General features: G+C 46.9%; 7 protein-coding genes across 7 annotated transcripts; 4 read left to right on the top strand and 3 right to left on the bottom strand.

Moving 5' to 3' along the window:
* Nucleotides 1–243: 243 nt before the first annotated feature.
* On the top strand, nucleotides 244–1528 carry EDB82DRAFT_499357 (uncharacterized protein). The gene has a single exon (XM_025735061.2). It carries the CDS (start codon nucleotides 319–321, stop codon nucleotides 1435–1437), a length of 1119 nt encoding a protein of 372 aa, XP_025585805.2. The 5' UTR covers nucleotides 244–318; the 3' UTR covers nucleotides 1438–1528.
* On the bottom strand, nucleotides 1529–3328 carry EDB82DRAFT_499354 (putative methyltransferase). Its single transcript, XM_025735060.2, has 3 exons — nucleotides 2912–3328; nucleotides 2108–2845; nucleotides 1529–2054 (listed from the first exon to the last, which is right to left on the bottom strand). Exons 1-3 carry the CDS (start codon nucleotides 3104–3106, stop codon nucleotides 1821–1823), a joined length of 1167 nt encoding a protein of 388 aa, XP_025585804.2. The 5' UTR covers nucleotides 3107–3328; the 3' UTR covers nucleotides 1529–1820.
* A 265-nt stretch (nucleotides 3329–3593) lies between these two features.
* EDB82DRAFT_475277 (uncharacterized protein) lies at nucleotides 3594–4708 on the top strand (the record flags this gene model as incomplete). Its single annotated transcript, XM_025735059.1, has 3 exons — nucleotides 3594–4184; nucleotides 4234–4581; nucleotides 4631–4708. 3 exons carry the CDS (start codon nucleotides 3594–3596, stop codon nucleotides 4706–4708), a joined length of 1017 nt encoding a protein of 338 aa, XP_025585803.1.
* Nucleotides 4709–5059: 351 nt separating this feature from the next.
* Nucleotides 5060–7953, bottom strand: EDB82DRAFT_555752 (permease; the record flags this gene model as incomplete). Its single annotated transcript, XM_025735057.2, has 11 exons — nucleotides 5060–5168; nucleotides 5231–5330; nucleotides 5386–5713; nucleotides 6603–6736; nucleotides 6773–6774; nucleotides 6826–6935; nucleotides 6986–7346; nucleotides 7406–7499; nucleotides 7550–7646; nucleotides 7710–7793; nucleotides 7852–7953. 11 exons carry the CDS (start codon nucleotides 7951–7953, stop codon nucleotides 5060–5062), a joined length of 1521 nt encoding a protein of 506 aa, XP_025585801.2.
* Nucleotides 7954–9869: 1916 nt separating this feature from the next.
* On the top strand, nucleotides 9870–11963 carry EDB82DRAFT_555750 (uncharacterized protein; the record flags this gene model as incomplete). The annotated part of the gene is made up of 4 exons (XM_025735056.1): nucleotides 9870–10383; nucleotides 10429–10705; nucleotides 10758–11230; nucleotides 11281–11963. The coding sequence occupies 4 exons, from the start codon at nucleotides 9870–9872 to the stop codon at nucleotides 11961–11963; spliced, it is 1947 nt and encodes a 648-aa protein (XP_025585800.1).
* On the bottom strand, nucleotides 11893–12790 carry EDB82DRAFT_499350 (RmlC-like cupin domain-containing protein). Its single transcript, XM_025735055.2, has 2 exons — nucleotides 12291–12790; nucleotides 11893–12233 (listed from the first exon to the last, which is right to left on the bottom strand). Exons 1-2 carry the CDS (start codon nucleotides 12763–12765, stop codon nucleotides 12154–12156), a joined length of 555 nt encoding a protein of 184 aa, XP_025585799.2. The 5' UTR covers nucleotides 12766–12790; the 3' UTR covers nucleotides 11893–12153.
* A 525-nt stretch (nucleotides 12791–13315) lies between these two features.
* Nucleotides 13316–14042, top strand: EDB82DRAFT_499349 (cytidine deaminase-like protein). The gene has a single exon (XM_025735053.2). The coding sequence runs from the start codon at nucleotides 13362–13364 to the stop codon at nucleotides 14019–14021; it is 660 nt and encodes a 219-aa protein (XP_025585798.2). The 5' UTR covers nucleotides 13316–13361; the 3' UTR covers nucleotides 14022–14042.
* Nucleotides 14043–14096: the final 54 nt, after the last annotated feature.

Below are 14096 nucleotides of genomic sequence, written 5' to 3'. Positions count from 1 at the left end.
TGTCCCACGCTATCCAGATTACCGGTAGATGATAGGTGGGGATACTGATTTTTCCTTACCCCAGATATGCATACTACACATTTGCCGGAGGTTTGACTTCCGATCGCCCCGTATAGGCATGTCGGTATCGACGATGCAACTACAAGCAATCACATTACCCCAAGATGCCAAGATACAGCATCCTTGCAAGGTAAATCTTTACTTGTTTCTGTTGGCGGCTTAACAATTGTCCATTGATCAAGCGCACGAATAGCATCGACTTGGCCGACGCAACAGGGTCGTTGAGGATATTTAAGTAGAGTCGATATAGTTCTGCGAATGTTGCTCAGTTTGAGACCTTTCAGCCTCATTCCATACAGAGCCTTCGACATGTTTCGTCTCTCTTCGATTATCACAGCAGGCCTTGCCCTGATCAGTTCCGTCAACGCCGCTTGTGGCGATGGATCACCGCAGGGTGTGGTCTCAGGCTCAGGCTCCTCCTTCACCGCCACTGTCAACGGCGCAAATGTCTACTCTGGCTCCGACTACCGTCTCGCCATCCAAACCGCGCTCGACCGCATTGGCACTAACCAACGTGTCACGGTCCGCGCATCAGGCAGCATAGGCGCAAACACCATTGTCGTCACTAGTGGGAAGACGTTCGAGGTCTGCGGTACCATGAACGTCGTCTATAAGGCTGGTCGTGGAGCCATCGAGGTTATCAACCAGAACGACGTCAAGATTCCTTACCTCAAGATGACGGGCAACCCTTACTTTGGCATGCGCTTCTCTGGTACCCGTAACTTGGCTCTCGGTGATATCACGATGAACCTCAGCGGTGGTCTTGGAATCCGATTCGACCGCGATGCAAACTGGAACTATGGTGTCAGCATGGGTAACATTGTTGTAACCGGAGCTGGTAGCCACGCTGTTGAAACGTTCAAGATTGACGGTCTTACCATCACCTCCGTTAAAGCCCGAGACGTCGGTGAATCAGGACTACTTATCCAGGAATCACGAAATGTTCGCGTTGGCTACGTCGAAGGCAACAACGTCGGTGCAGGCACAGGTTATGCAACTCTTCGCTTCGCCAACGAGAATGGCAAGCTCAATAACGTCTTCACCACCACCAACGTTTTCGTCGATAAAGTCTACTCTCGAGGCGGTGGACGTGGAATCTTTTGCGTGTCCATGTCTGGCGCCGCCGAGATCAAGACAATCGATCTTGCAAACAACGGAAACAATGCCATTCTCATCGAAAACTGTTACAACCTGGCTATCCGAGATGGTGTCATCAACGGAGGTGGAGAGGTTCGCGTTTCTGCCCGCAGCGAGTTCCCTAACACTAGCGGTATCTATGTCAAGGCCCAGGTGAACAACAACAGTGTCCGGGAGTCTCCCTGCGCTGATAATATCTATTGGGGTATCACCGGGAATGCTAAGATGAACGTTTGCTAAGCATCGAGTCTAACTCTATCCCAAGGCGATTTTGACTAGCAGGCACATTCATTTGGGGTTGTAGAAGAAGGAGTTGCTTTTATATAGTTGAAAGAATGTTATTTAAATGCAATTCTCGGGGTCAATTATCGTAAGAGTATCGTCATCGTTGTGGTTTCTCGTTGTGTACCACAGGTCCAAATTGAACCGATGTGCCATTAAAACATGCCCATATTGATGTATCTATGCCACGAGCCACGAGCCACGAGCGAATAACCCTTTCAACGGTGACTAGAGTGACAAGAAGAAAAGAATAAAACTGGCTATCTTGAGAAAAACGAAAAGAAACAAGTGGTTACAGCTACCAAGTGCAACTTGAGTAAAGAAACATCCAGATGCTACGCTCAAACTGGTTTTCGTCCTGTGAGGAATCGATAGGTCGTGATCAATCTCAAGTCTCGGCTTCGGAATTCTCTCTTTACACCCTCCATCAACACCATGACCTGATCCTGGGAATAGTTCCATACTCGCGTGAATAGTGCAGGTGTATGTGATTCAACAGACATCTGCATGTGCGTGAGTTCGAATTTACCCAGTTCTTTCAACGCCGGGTCCTTTGCCCAAGGACCAATGGGTATCTGTCCTTATGGTTAGCAAATCTTCAATAGAAGTAGACAGAAGGATAATGTACTCGGTAGACTCGTTCTTGAACGTCTTCAAACCCTGCATCAATCATCCATTGCTTGTGATATCGTGCCACGTTGATCTGCTTTCCAAACATCTTGCTCGCTTCATCTAGCTTAGAAACCCATTCCATTGTCCATGGGGCACGATCGCAACTATCGTCGTCGCTGAATATCCAAGCGTCATACTCCTGCATCTCAACGTAACCACCAGGCTTGAGATTCTCCATGACTCTGCTGTAGAAGAGAGGCCAGTCTGCTGACGTGCCGCAGATAGCACGACCATGGATATAGTCAAAGCGCTCGTGGTCACGATACGTCCACTCATCTTCGTAGTCGTCGACGTGAAATACGCAATTGCCAGGGACCCAATCAGGCTGGATGGGGGAAAGATCGACACCAGCCACTGAGGCGTTGGGATACTCGTCTGCCATCTCTATGGCCCAAATTCCAGTGCCACAGCCCAGATCCAAGATGCGATAATCGCTTTGATCATCCGGTTTTGGCAAAGGTGCTGTATGGAGGGCGCCGCCGAGAAGCAAGCGCCAGATGTGATGCTGAAGATCCAAGCGCTGCTGTTCCTGATCATCGTTGGGTAGGACGTATTGCCCTTCTCTGAATGCATGATAGCGCCGTCCGTTTTCGTACTGATAATCGTAGATGGATGAAGTGACTGAAGCCGTGTAGGATGAATCTCTATCTGACCCATATGTGGAGTCTGCGTCATTCCCTGGCAGTTCCTCCTCCTAAATACCTCGGTCTCAATACGACGTGTCATTTTGAAGAGTACGGACGAGAGATGAAACACTCACATCGACTTGCAGAGGCGCATGGTCCTCATCCTGCCGATCTTGGTTCTCAGCAGGGCTCTTTGGTGATTGGCTCATTTCGTTCCTGTCTCCAGATTGATTTGGACTATCGCGACCCGGTAGACTGGTAACGGGTGGAGGAGGCGATTGCGACGCTACAGGCGAGGTCGCAGACCCAGTTTCCTGCTCAGAAGCCATTATCTGAGTCAGACGCGAATCCTTCAAGCTACCTAGTTAATAGATAGCTCTATTTTAAATGAGTAGAGTTAACGTTAGATGGTGGTTCCGGCTGGCAGTGCCAACGTCAGTCAAAGGAAAGGGCGGGACAGGGAAAAAAAGAGAAGGAATAAAATGACACAAAAAGTCAAGTCACAGCACGTGGTATGCAAGGAGACGAGGAGTAAAGAATTGGGACCGGACCAGCCACGCCCATTCTTGATTCGTAGCATTGCGAGGTGATACTAAAAAAGGTTAAGTGTCGTGCCACATTATAGCCACTTCGTTCCAGTCTTTCCGAGGGCTAAAGATACGTACATACAGTAACTTAGTGGTCTAGACTAGACTTATCTCAAAAGGGCCCTGGCTAAAAACTGTCTACGCGAGATAATTTATCCCTGTCCTTAGGTTTCCCCTCTTTCCATTCAAAAATTGATAAATACTTATTTTATAACAGAGACGAGGAAAAATGGTTAACGAAAAGCTCATTTGCGTCATTGGCGCGACTGGTAACCAAGGCGGTTCAGTTGCCCGTCGATTCCTCCGCGCAGGTTTTAAAGTCCGTGGTTTGACCCGAAACCCATCCTCCGATTCGGCCAAAAATTTGAACGCGGCTGGTGCTGAAGTTGTTTCAGTCGATTTGGATGACATAGAGACACTTAAAGAAGCATTCAAGGGCGCCAACATCATCTTCAGTGTGACGAACTACTGGGAGCCCTTCTTTAGACCCGATTGCCGACTGCAGGCTGCCAAGGAAGGCATCTCGTGTCGCAAATTTGCCTACAATGTCGAAGTTCAGCAAGGAAAGAATATCGTCGATGCCGCTGCAACTGTGGCTGAGGGTCTTGACAAGAACGGCTTCTTAGTCTCAACGCTGAGTCAAGCTGAAAAGTGCAGTGAGGGGAAATTCAAGGATTTGTATCACTTTGATGCAAAGGCTGATGTGTTTCCCGCATATGTCGAGGAGAAATATCCCGAACTTGCTGCCAAGATGTCATGCATTCACACAGGCTACTTCTTCACCAGCTTTAACATTCTTCCCGACTCTTATATGAACAAGGTACGTTTTTAAGCACTGACCAGGTTCGCCTCTTCTGACAGGATAGCAGTTGTCTGATGGGTCTTTTGAGATGTCCTTCACAACCACCCCCGACGCCATAGTCCCCCACTTCAACCCGGTAGACGATATGGGCAACTTCACTTATGCTGTCTATCAAATGCCCCCAGGCAAGGCATATATGGCTGCAGGTACTTTCTGCACATGGCCCGAATGGATCGAAACATGGGGGCGTATCAATAATGTTCCAGTCAAATATCGACAGATTACGCCTGATGAGATGACTGAGGCTACACCTGATAAGGACGCAGGCATTGAGACGGGACTCATGTTCTCGTACACTTCCAACCCGGGATATGATGGCGGCATGGAGTTGCTGACTGCCAAGGATATCGAAAAGGTATGCAATGGTATCATTCAAGAATTAATTTATACTTACTTTATACTAGGCTGGCATTGAATGCCCCATGACTACATGGGAGGAGTGGGCGAAGAAGTATGACTGGTCTACGATTCTTCAAAAATAAGATTACAGTGGAGTTAGATTACTACTTATATTCTATTTCTATTGGGCTTCTGGCTTAGCAGCCATTATAAATGTGGCCAATACCTATCGACAGTCCAACTTGGAGACGATAGCGGACCTGTCTTCTTATCTGCATTCTACAAAGTACGAAAAGTTATCGGAAAGCCCTTGAAAAATTCCTGAGTGGTATAGAAACCGTGGCTTCCAGTCCGCTATTCCTCTCATCCGAAGACTTGACCCTCACCATCTCACAATCTGATTCATTTTGGAACGCCCGAGGACAAGATTCATCAACATGTTTGCCAGAGTCCCGAAACATCCGAATATACCATGGATTATTTCGGGGAGCTCTTCACGTCCAGTACTCTTTGAAGTCGTAGTTCTCAGACTCCAATCTTCCACCCGATATGCGGACCGTTAGTGCAACTAGGACGTTGACTGTAGTGTAGAGAAGCATGCCGCTAAGTAATATGTCAGTACATGGCTCGTATACAGTCAAGCGGGCGAAATATGTGGTACTTACGCAATGATCCCGTAGGCGACGTTGTATGAGAAAGGAACGAAAGCGATAACGAGGAAAGAGGGAATGGTGTCGCCGATATAGCGCCAATTGATCTCCGTCACTTGTCGCGCCATCAAGCAGCCAATTTACAATGTTAGAACAGACCTACTACCAACATGCGTCTAGGATAACCAAAAGAATGAGTGTCGGTCCAGTCGCCCAAGGCGGCATAGAAGCAAAGATAGGTCCAAACATGACAGCGATAAGAAACAAGACCCTCGTTGTCATGGCTATAATCCCCATCCGATCACTAGCAGCAATCCGAGCGCCACTCTCGATGGACTCTTTAACAGGCGAACAGACGAGAAGAGCACTGATGGAGATGCTCAATACACTGTAGCAATACGCCAGTGTCGAGCGAGGAGAGTCTCCGTCTATGTCGGTCACCACTCCACAAAAGCGAACCATAGAGTACAGCGTTCCCCAGTTGATAACATCACGAATCTCTCACGAAGACGGGAGCAGAGTTTGAAGGTCATATGACTTGACTTCTCGTACCGAGATAGCCTTTGGCTTCGGGCTTCTTCATCTATGACTTTTTCCAACAGGTTTGGCTCCCTGCCCCTAGCTATGACTCGAAGGCTTCGATCGCCGTTACTACATGCCTTTTAACTGGTCGAACCAGTCGTTATATGCGATTGTCAGCACGTCAAGTGCATCTAGCAATGCCCTTTATGCCCTAGAAGGCTTGGCATTTAACCTTCCTGCGAGCTTCTCCTTAAGCCCTCGCAGCCGCTCCAGTGTTAAGTCCTCTTGACTATCCATAATCAAGAGATACAGCTCATAGTGACCTTATTAAGGTTATCCCTCTTCTTGGTTATATAGAGGTCGATAGCCTCTATACGCAGCTTTTCAATTCGCCCAGCATCCTTATAATACTTGATGGTTTATCCTGATTGCCTTGGTATACAGCTTTTCCGAAAAGCTATTATTAGCGATTATAATGCTCGGCATTGTGTACGAGACCTACGAAAGTGATTAGCCATGTGCAGCAAGGTATGCCGGGATTAACTAACTATATCTTTAACAAGTAGTTGACTTGTCAGTTAATTAAGGTTATAAGAAGAAGAAGCTACTGCTGTCTGTATAGCGCAATAGAAGCTTCCTTTATAAGTTACCGATATTATAGAGTTTAAGCTATATAGATAATGCCTATATTAGAAAATCTAGTCTTAAGAAAGAAAACCTAGATCTGAAAATCATATTAATAATTTAATCTGTCCAGATAGATTAATCTTTATTAAAAACCTAGTAGAACCATGAGGAGCTATACGCCAAAGTAAATAAATAAATAAATAGAGTACAGCGTTGCAGTAGCGTCAATGATGTCCACATATAGGAAGGTAAAAAGAGCAATGGCAAATTGGGTGCCGTGTTCTACTACGTCCCAATCTAGGGCGTTGAATGTGTGCTTCATCCGGTGAAAAGACGTAACCTGACAGAAGAGATCAAAACGGGAGTCTCCTTCTGGGGTATAAGGAAATTAGGTTATCTTGGTTTCACGTCTACCAATTGTTAGTAATAAGCTTTGAAGAGGTGAGAGACTTGTGACTTACGGCCAGGAAACAACTACAACCAGGAGGGTGCCAACAAGAAAGGCATACTTGGCGCGAAAAGCCATGAGATAGGCAACAGATATGCCACCAGAAAAGATGGCTGTCCAAATCTATTTTCGTTTGTCAGCCTCGTTTGTGATCTCATAGTCTGGCTGTTTACTTGCCTTTGGGCTTGACATGATCCCCAATCACACATCTGCGTATCGGGATTAATCATCTCAATGGGACACCCGGTAATAGCCAAAGGCGTCGCATTCCAACCTCCAGTAATGGCTCCAATCCCCGAGCCATACGACAAACTAATCTCAGCAAGAAATAGACCAATACCAGCACCTGTAGCTATCTTGATCGTCGACGGGATCAGTTTGACGAGCGATTGTCTGATGCCTGTGAGTGCGAAGAAAACAAAAATGAGCCCTTCAAGAAAGACTGCTGTTAGAGCAACTCGATAAGGAATTTTACCCGAGCCGTTGTATCCGACCACTTGGAAAGCGAAATAGGCGTTGAGACCCATACCCGGCCTATTCAAGGGTTAGGACTGATCTGATAGTCAGGTTGTAAGTGTTGAGTTGTTCCTTACGCAAGGGTTATGGGTAAATTGGTGACAAGACCAAATATGAAGCTGGAAATTGCAGCCACAGCTGATGTGGCAATGACGAGATCTCTTCTAACCTCTGCCAATAAGTTAGTCATTTTGTTTGGGATATAGATTTGACCCGTATACCTTCTTTGCGTGTCGCATAACTAAGAATTTTATCACAGTCATTTCGATTCGTCGCATCATAAATGCAAGCTCCGCCCGTCTGTGAAAGAATAGAAGCCTGAGAAATGTGTCAATCGCCAACCCGCGGAAGTACTGGACTTTCCCCATCATCTTACATTACAGCAATGATATATGTCATGGCCGCAAAGGTCGTCGCACCAGCACGAAGTTCGTTTAGAAACGTTGCCCCTGTGATCTCTTCGGGCTAACGCACGTGGATTGTGTTGGCTGAAAGATTAATATCGAGCACTGGAATGCTTTACATGACTACTGCCTTCTAGTCTGAAGAAAAGACCAATAAAGGAGGACGCGACGAGTCGATTAAACCATATGGTAGGACTGTACTTTGCCCTGCGTATTTCCATGATACTTCTAGTTCCAGAGGTGATGGCGTCTCGGTTGAGGAAGTAAAACTTATGAAACTTTTTCGCAATATTGAAAGAAGGAACATTTGAGCATGAATGAAAGTCCATGATATAAAGAACCGAGCCTGATATCACGACTATCAAGAGAGCCAACATCACAAGGCAGATCATACGAGCAAACTGCTGTACACATTTTGGACGCAAGCCACAGTGCTGTAATGCGACAATATTGACAATCAATACGCAAGGATCACACGGAGGTCATGGAAGGTTGTACCGCACTAAATTCGGAAGCATAAGCGGGTTAGCCGATTTGGACCGGGAACCAGGTCGAATACCCGTTCCCCGGTGCGAGGGAGTCTAGTCTAGTGCTGCACATTACCATGCGAAGTGAGGATGAGGACGGGGCTAGCTGAGGTGCCTCAGACGGTGCCCAATCAAGAGTCTCCGGAGAGAAGTGAGAATGTCTGCTCAGGCACAAACACAGGCATGTGTTTTGTTCATTATCTTTGGCTAGTCAAAGTTGATTGCCATTCATCTTTTGTCCGACGATATTCCACGTGGAACGAGACCTTTACTATGTGCTTGAACATTCATTAGTAATGAACGCGTATGAACGAATACACAATATGGTAGCTGATTCTCTGACTATGAGAGTGTTGGCTGCAAGATGCTAAATGAAATGGCCTGGCACATGCGCAAACCCGCTGTCAGTTTGTCCTCATAGTTTCAAGCCACTTGACCACCAACCAACATGCTTCCATTAATTCTCGTCTCGGCTCAAGTATGAAATGCATCAAGGGTCTCGCCCATCTCAAGGATACAGTGGATTTCCTGAGAGTAGATGGTGATTGGGAAACTTTCCGTAGCACGCGGGACAAAGTTCAGTTGGACCCTGGAAGCTGCAAATTGCCTAGCTTGTCGTGGTAAGGTGTTGGCATTTAGTTTTGACACTGGATGTCATGGGGCCCCGCAAATGGTTTAGAATCATAAGCCCAGGCCTTAACTGGCCGGGGAATAGTTAGTGTTGCTTGAGGGTCACGATACCGCATTGAAAATGGGAGGTAGTTGGGTGCTTCTTGGATTGTTTTCCCCACTGTCTCAGTCTGCCATCTCAATCAAAATCGCAAAGAGTAGTGAGGCTCTGCTACTACACGAACTAAAACATGGCCCAAGCTATGCTTCGTAGTGAAGTAATGATGCAGTCGTCTTTCTTTTTGAGTCAATATTACGAGATGAGAAAGGGACATGCGAGCATTTCGAAACAGAGGTATGCAGATTACCAAAACAAACAATGAAAAAAACAACCGTGCACGTAACAATGCCTTGAGACGCAGCTGGGCCAGATGAGGCGCTCTATAGTCGTAAGCCACTCAACTAGCCGCATCGAGACCTGGATTAAGGTAGACGATCGACCCTTCTAGACTGCTTTTGGCTTTCTGGGCTGCAAGGAACAAGAGGAAATCTGGGCCATGATCGGACAGATAGCTGTGATACTTGCAGCTGAATAGATGAGATGACGGTCTCGAGGGGTTGTCTTTCCCAACAGAACCAGATTCTCGGGTTCTGGGACTATCTCTTAAGCCACGAGCTTCCTGTTCCTGTCACTTCCAATAGAGAGGGAAATGGTGCGGTCCAGAATACACAAAGACAACAAAGTTCAGCCCTGCATTCGCCAGCTAAGGCCGAGTCTACCACCAGGTCCCGGACTTGACTTCTCCCAACTTCAGCCTATGCCCGTCTTGGAAAAGGGTCATTTTCATACTTTCTTACCCCAAATTCCAAAGACCATGTATGCAAGCAAGACCCCTCTCAGTCTCCCCTGTCCTGTTTGTCTGTTTCCCACTTTGGCTTCGACTGCATCATAATCCCATGTCGTTTGCATGTTCTTCGACAGCAGTGTACAACAATTCACAATGACATTGCTAACACAGCCCGACACAGAGCAGTCTTCTCCTGTATCCACTAGAGGAGGGCGCATCCGCTCGATATTACGGAAACCAGCGTCGAACCTCGCCCTACGGATCTCAGACCTGGATCGATACCGCCTCAATATGTGGGAAGTCAGCTGGGCGGCTCCCAAAGAGTCGAGAAAGGAACATCGCGAGAACAAGGAGTCTGCTTCCAAGAGTGCGTCGCAGACAGGGCGATCGTTGTTTGGTCGGGGATCATCTTCATCGTCAAACGAGGTACCAATATTCAGCAACCTTTACAAGAGGAGGAATCTTGAAACGACCTCACCGACTGCGTCAAATTCTACTTCTTCATCAAAGGCTTGTGCGACGACAGCGAGCAATTATGAGCTTGACTCGGATAGACTTTCCGTATTTTCCGCAGTCAGCGAGCAAACAACGGTGCATATTTCGCACCTCGTCGATCTCAATAATAGAAGAAATGGTCAATTAATAGACACCACTCGACCTTCGCCAGGTAAATTCGCTCTGCTAAAGGTCATGAATTTACTAACATATATAGATTCATACGACCGCAACGACCCGCACGACGACCCTCCTTCACCGACACTGACGACATCCTCTACGCCATGGGATACGGATACACTAGAAAACGTCTTGTTACGTCCATGGCCGCTTATTCAAACTCTCAGCGATGACTCTTTCGTCGCCCGAAGCACAGAAGCGTGTTCAATACCACGCACGTCGTGTGACATTCCATATCTCATCAACTGCGGAGTGACGATTGTGGCGACTTCGAGCGTCAAGTCCAAGTCACGCGGCCGATCATCAAGTAACAAGTTCGTAACTATTGTCAGTCATTTATTGTAACTTCATGCTAATATGAGACAGATCACAACCACCGCCTCAACCTCCCCGTCCACACAGTAGCCGCTCGTACACCCCGATGCACAAAACACCACGACGCATGGCGTCTTACAACAACTCGCTGAGAGCCGAAGCAATTGACGGCTGGAAACCCCCCAATGAGTGGCACTGCACGCCTACAGAGCCGTCATTCCAATTTCCCGACAATGTAGAGTCGCCGGAACCTGACATACCAAAGGAACTGAATGAGATGCAGCTCGGTGTTAAGCGTTTAGCCAGAGAAGACAATAAGGTCAGGTTGTTACGATTGACCGAGTCGCATGACGTGAACGGATCTCCAAGCTCCAGTCAAGACTTGGAGATTGAGAAGATGCAGTGGATGTTGTCCGCACTATACAACATGGACGGCCCCAATTACCCTGACATCAGTGATGAGAATACGGAGTGTGAACCTTCCGATCCACCAAAGAAGGTACTCGCTCTTTATGAAACGCCCGGTAAGAATGACTTGAGTCTCTTTTCACGCAACTCCACTGACATATTTCAGCTGTTACTTCGTATCTGGCCGCCGTCAACCACAGTAAACAGGTGTATCATCTATCAGCAGCACCTCTATCTCCCATAGCATTTCCAAACATCCATCCAGTCCTTTCACCAGTACGATCACCCTCGGCCTTCCCTGTCGCACCATCCACCATCGAATCCGTCCATTCTTTACGGCTGCCTTTGGTCATGGCATCACAAGAAATTCCTGCTCTGTTGAAAAACATACACAGGTGTCTCGAGCCAGGGGGTTCACTGTATCTCACCATCATCGACCCACTCCCTCTAACTAGCACTCTTGGCCCATTACTCCGATCATGGATCGAAGACCATCTACTGTTCAACCTCGAAGCAAGTTTCCGGTGTACCAACCCTAGCAAAGTTTTGCCCCTGTGGCTGAAGAGTGCATCGCTACTCGTCGATCCCAATTTGGTTGAAACACGTCAATTCTACGCCATTCCGCTTGACGATAGCCAGTTACAGTATGTACGAGATGGGCATGAGTCAGAAGATGGGCTGAGGCAGGAGCTTCGCAACACTGTGGGCAGAATGCTCTGGATGGAGATCTGGAGAGAATACATCATTGCTGATAGCTGGTGGTGGGATGACCCGGATATTCTCCACGAGTGTACACAGCTGCAGACGACGTGGGAATGGCGCCTGATTGAGGCTGTAAAAGATAGTTAAGTCATCATCTCCATTTTTTGTTTCTTGTTTGGATTGTGCTAGATAGCGTTATACCCTCTGTATCCTAATAATCTTGTAACTATGGGAAATAATAGACTTTGGTTATCTTGTCAAAACCTCTTCAACGTTAATCTCTTCCATACGGAAGAATCTTGAGCTATGTGCCATCTTCTCTTACACGACAGTCCTTTCAATGGGTCGGCTTGCATGCATTTGGCTTCCAGCCTTTCGGTTTGATAATCTCTGTGCTAGGATCAAACCCTGGTGCGACTGTTGCAGTTGAGCTCGTCTGATGCTTTTATATATCACTTGGTGATGAAGACTTACCTGTGGTACCCACAAGCGTCCATTCACCCAAGCTTCTCGCACTCTGCCACTCATCCCTCGCAACAATTGCCTGGGGCCTCTGTCCTTCAAAAAGATCCGCTCCCATAATGTAGTCTTTGCCACAAGATCCGTTGTTGTAAGAGACGGACAAAACTAGAGGTGCACCAGCGTAATAGTGCCAGACCTCGGCGGCATCGAGTTTATGCCAGAGTGATTGGCCTGTACAGCCTTGCAGAAGGTAATAAATGGCCGTGCTGATAGATCGGTTCGTGCCTGGTATGACGTTGGGGTCCCTAAAAGTTTCGTAGAAATAACCCCCTTCGTCAGATGATTGCATGTCTAAAAGACCGATGATTTCTTCTGCTGTGAATTCATTGGCTGGTGTTTTGCTACTACGGATTTGCTTGTGAAACGCCTGGGGGAGATGCAAGGCAAGGCTAAGAGGTAGCCAGAATAGAACTAGAGTGTACTGCATTATGGGACAAACAAGCTCTCGTTTCTGTAACTTGATGTTTTACGAAGTGAAAATGTAATCTCCGAGTTCAATGTTTCTTTTCAAGAGTCCCCATTGTGGTTTTTATTGCTATTGTAGTCGGCAGTGTCGGCATGACGCCGTGCATGAGGCTGCTGTCAGATTCACTTGCAAAGTGTCAAGTGCTGACAATCTTCTCCACTCTGACGTGTAGACTTTGATTCAGGTCATCTTGTTGCTTCGGGTTTGAGTTTGTGATTCACATTGGACTGTTATTGGCCGTCGTGTTAATATGGATGTTAAACCCAGCTGCGTTATTTGTTTTCTGGCAGCTTCTCACTATAAGAGTTTCCATCAGTCGTTACTCTTTGGGATCTAAAAAATATCAAATCGATTAGTCATTTAATCTAGATGTTTATTTTTCATGTTTAGTCCGTCCTATAAACGCCATTCTGCTTGTCTTCTCGGTGCACGCCGCTCGCCGCTATAAAATGTCGCTTGCGGGGTGGGCCGACGCAGGATTGCCATCAGATAAGAAATTATATATAAACTAAATTGAAGTATCATTTTATGCTCAACAAAACTCATCCAAGCTCAAAATGACTTCCAGACCACCTCAAGAACTTCTCTCCGCCCTTATTCAAGCACTTGAGCATGACATTGTCCCATTGACAGAACAAGGCGTGGCCTCAGGAAGCAAAGTCTTTGGCGCTGCCATCCTTTCCTCGCAAACCCTCAAACCACTCACAGTTTCTACCAACGATGAACGAGCATCTCCTCTTCTTCATGGAGAGATCAATTGCATTCAAGCCTTTTACACAAAGACTTTTCCCGATCCAAAAAGTCGACCGGACCCACGTGAAGACTGCGTCTTTTTCGCAACTCATGAGCCGTGCAGTCTCTGTCTCAGCGGTATTGCATGGTCTGGTTTTAAGGAATTGTACTATTTGTTCACCTACGAGGACAGCCGCGACCAGTTCTCCATCCCGTATGACATTGATATCCTGGAAGAGGTCTTCCGTGTGAGAGCGGAAGGAGAGAGCGACACGGCGTTGCAGAATAGAGCGCTGTATAATAAGAAAAACAAGTTCTTTGTTGCCAAGAGCGTTCAAAATCTCGTCGACGAGATCCAGGATGAGGATGAGAAACAACGTTACAAGGTCGAAGTAAACAGGGCCAAGGCTCTCTACAATGCTTTGGGTGAAGAGTATCAGAGGAATAAGAATAATGGGATAGAAACTTCAAGCACATGGAGATAGAAAAACAATCTAAACATCAGGGTATGGATTCATTCACACCAAGTTCAATGTTGCATCTTGTTACTGCGTCTATCT

The sequence above is a fragment of the Fusarium venenatum genome (assembly GCF_020744135.1).
Source record: "Fusarium venenatum strain MPI-CAGE-CH-0201 chromosome Unknown EDB82scaffold_2, whole genome shotgun sequence".
Taxonomy (NCBI): Eukaryota; Fungi; Ascomycota; class Sordariomycetes; order Hypocreales; family Nectriaceae; genus Fusarium; species Fusarium venenatum.
Note: the sequence above shows the minus strand (reverse complement) of the source record. Positions and strands in the feature narration are given on the sequence as shown.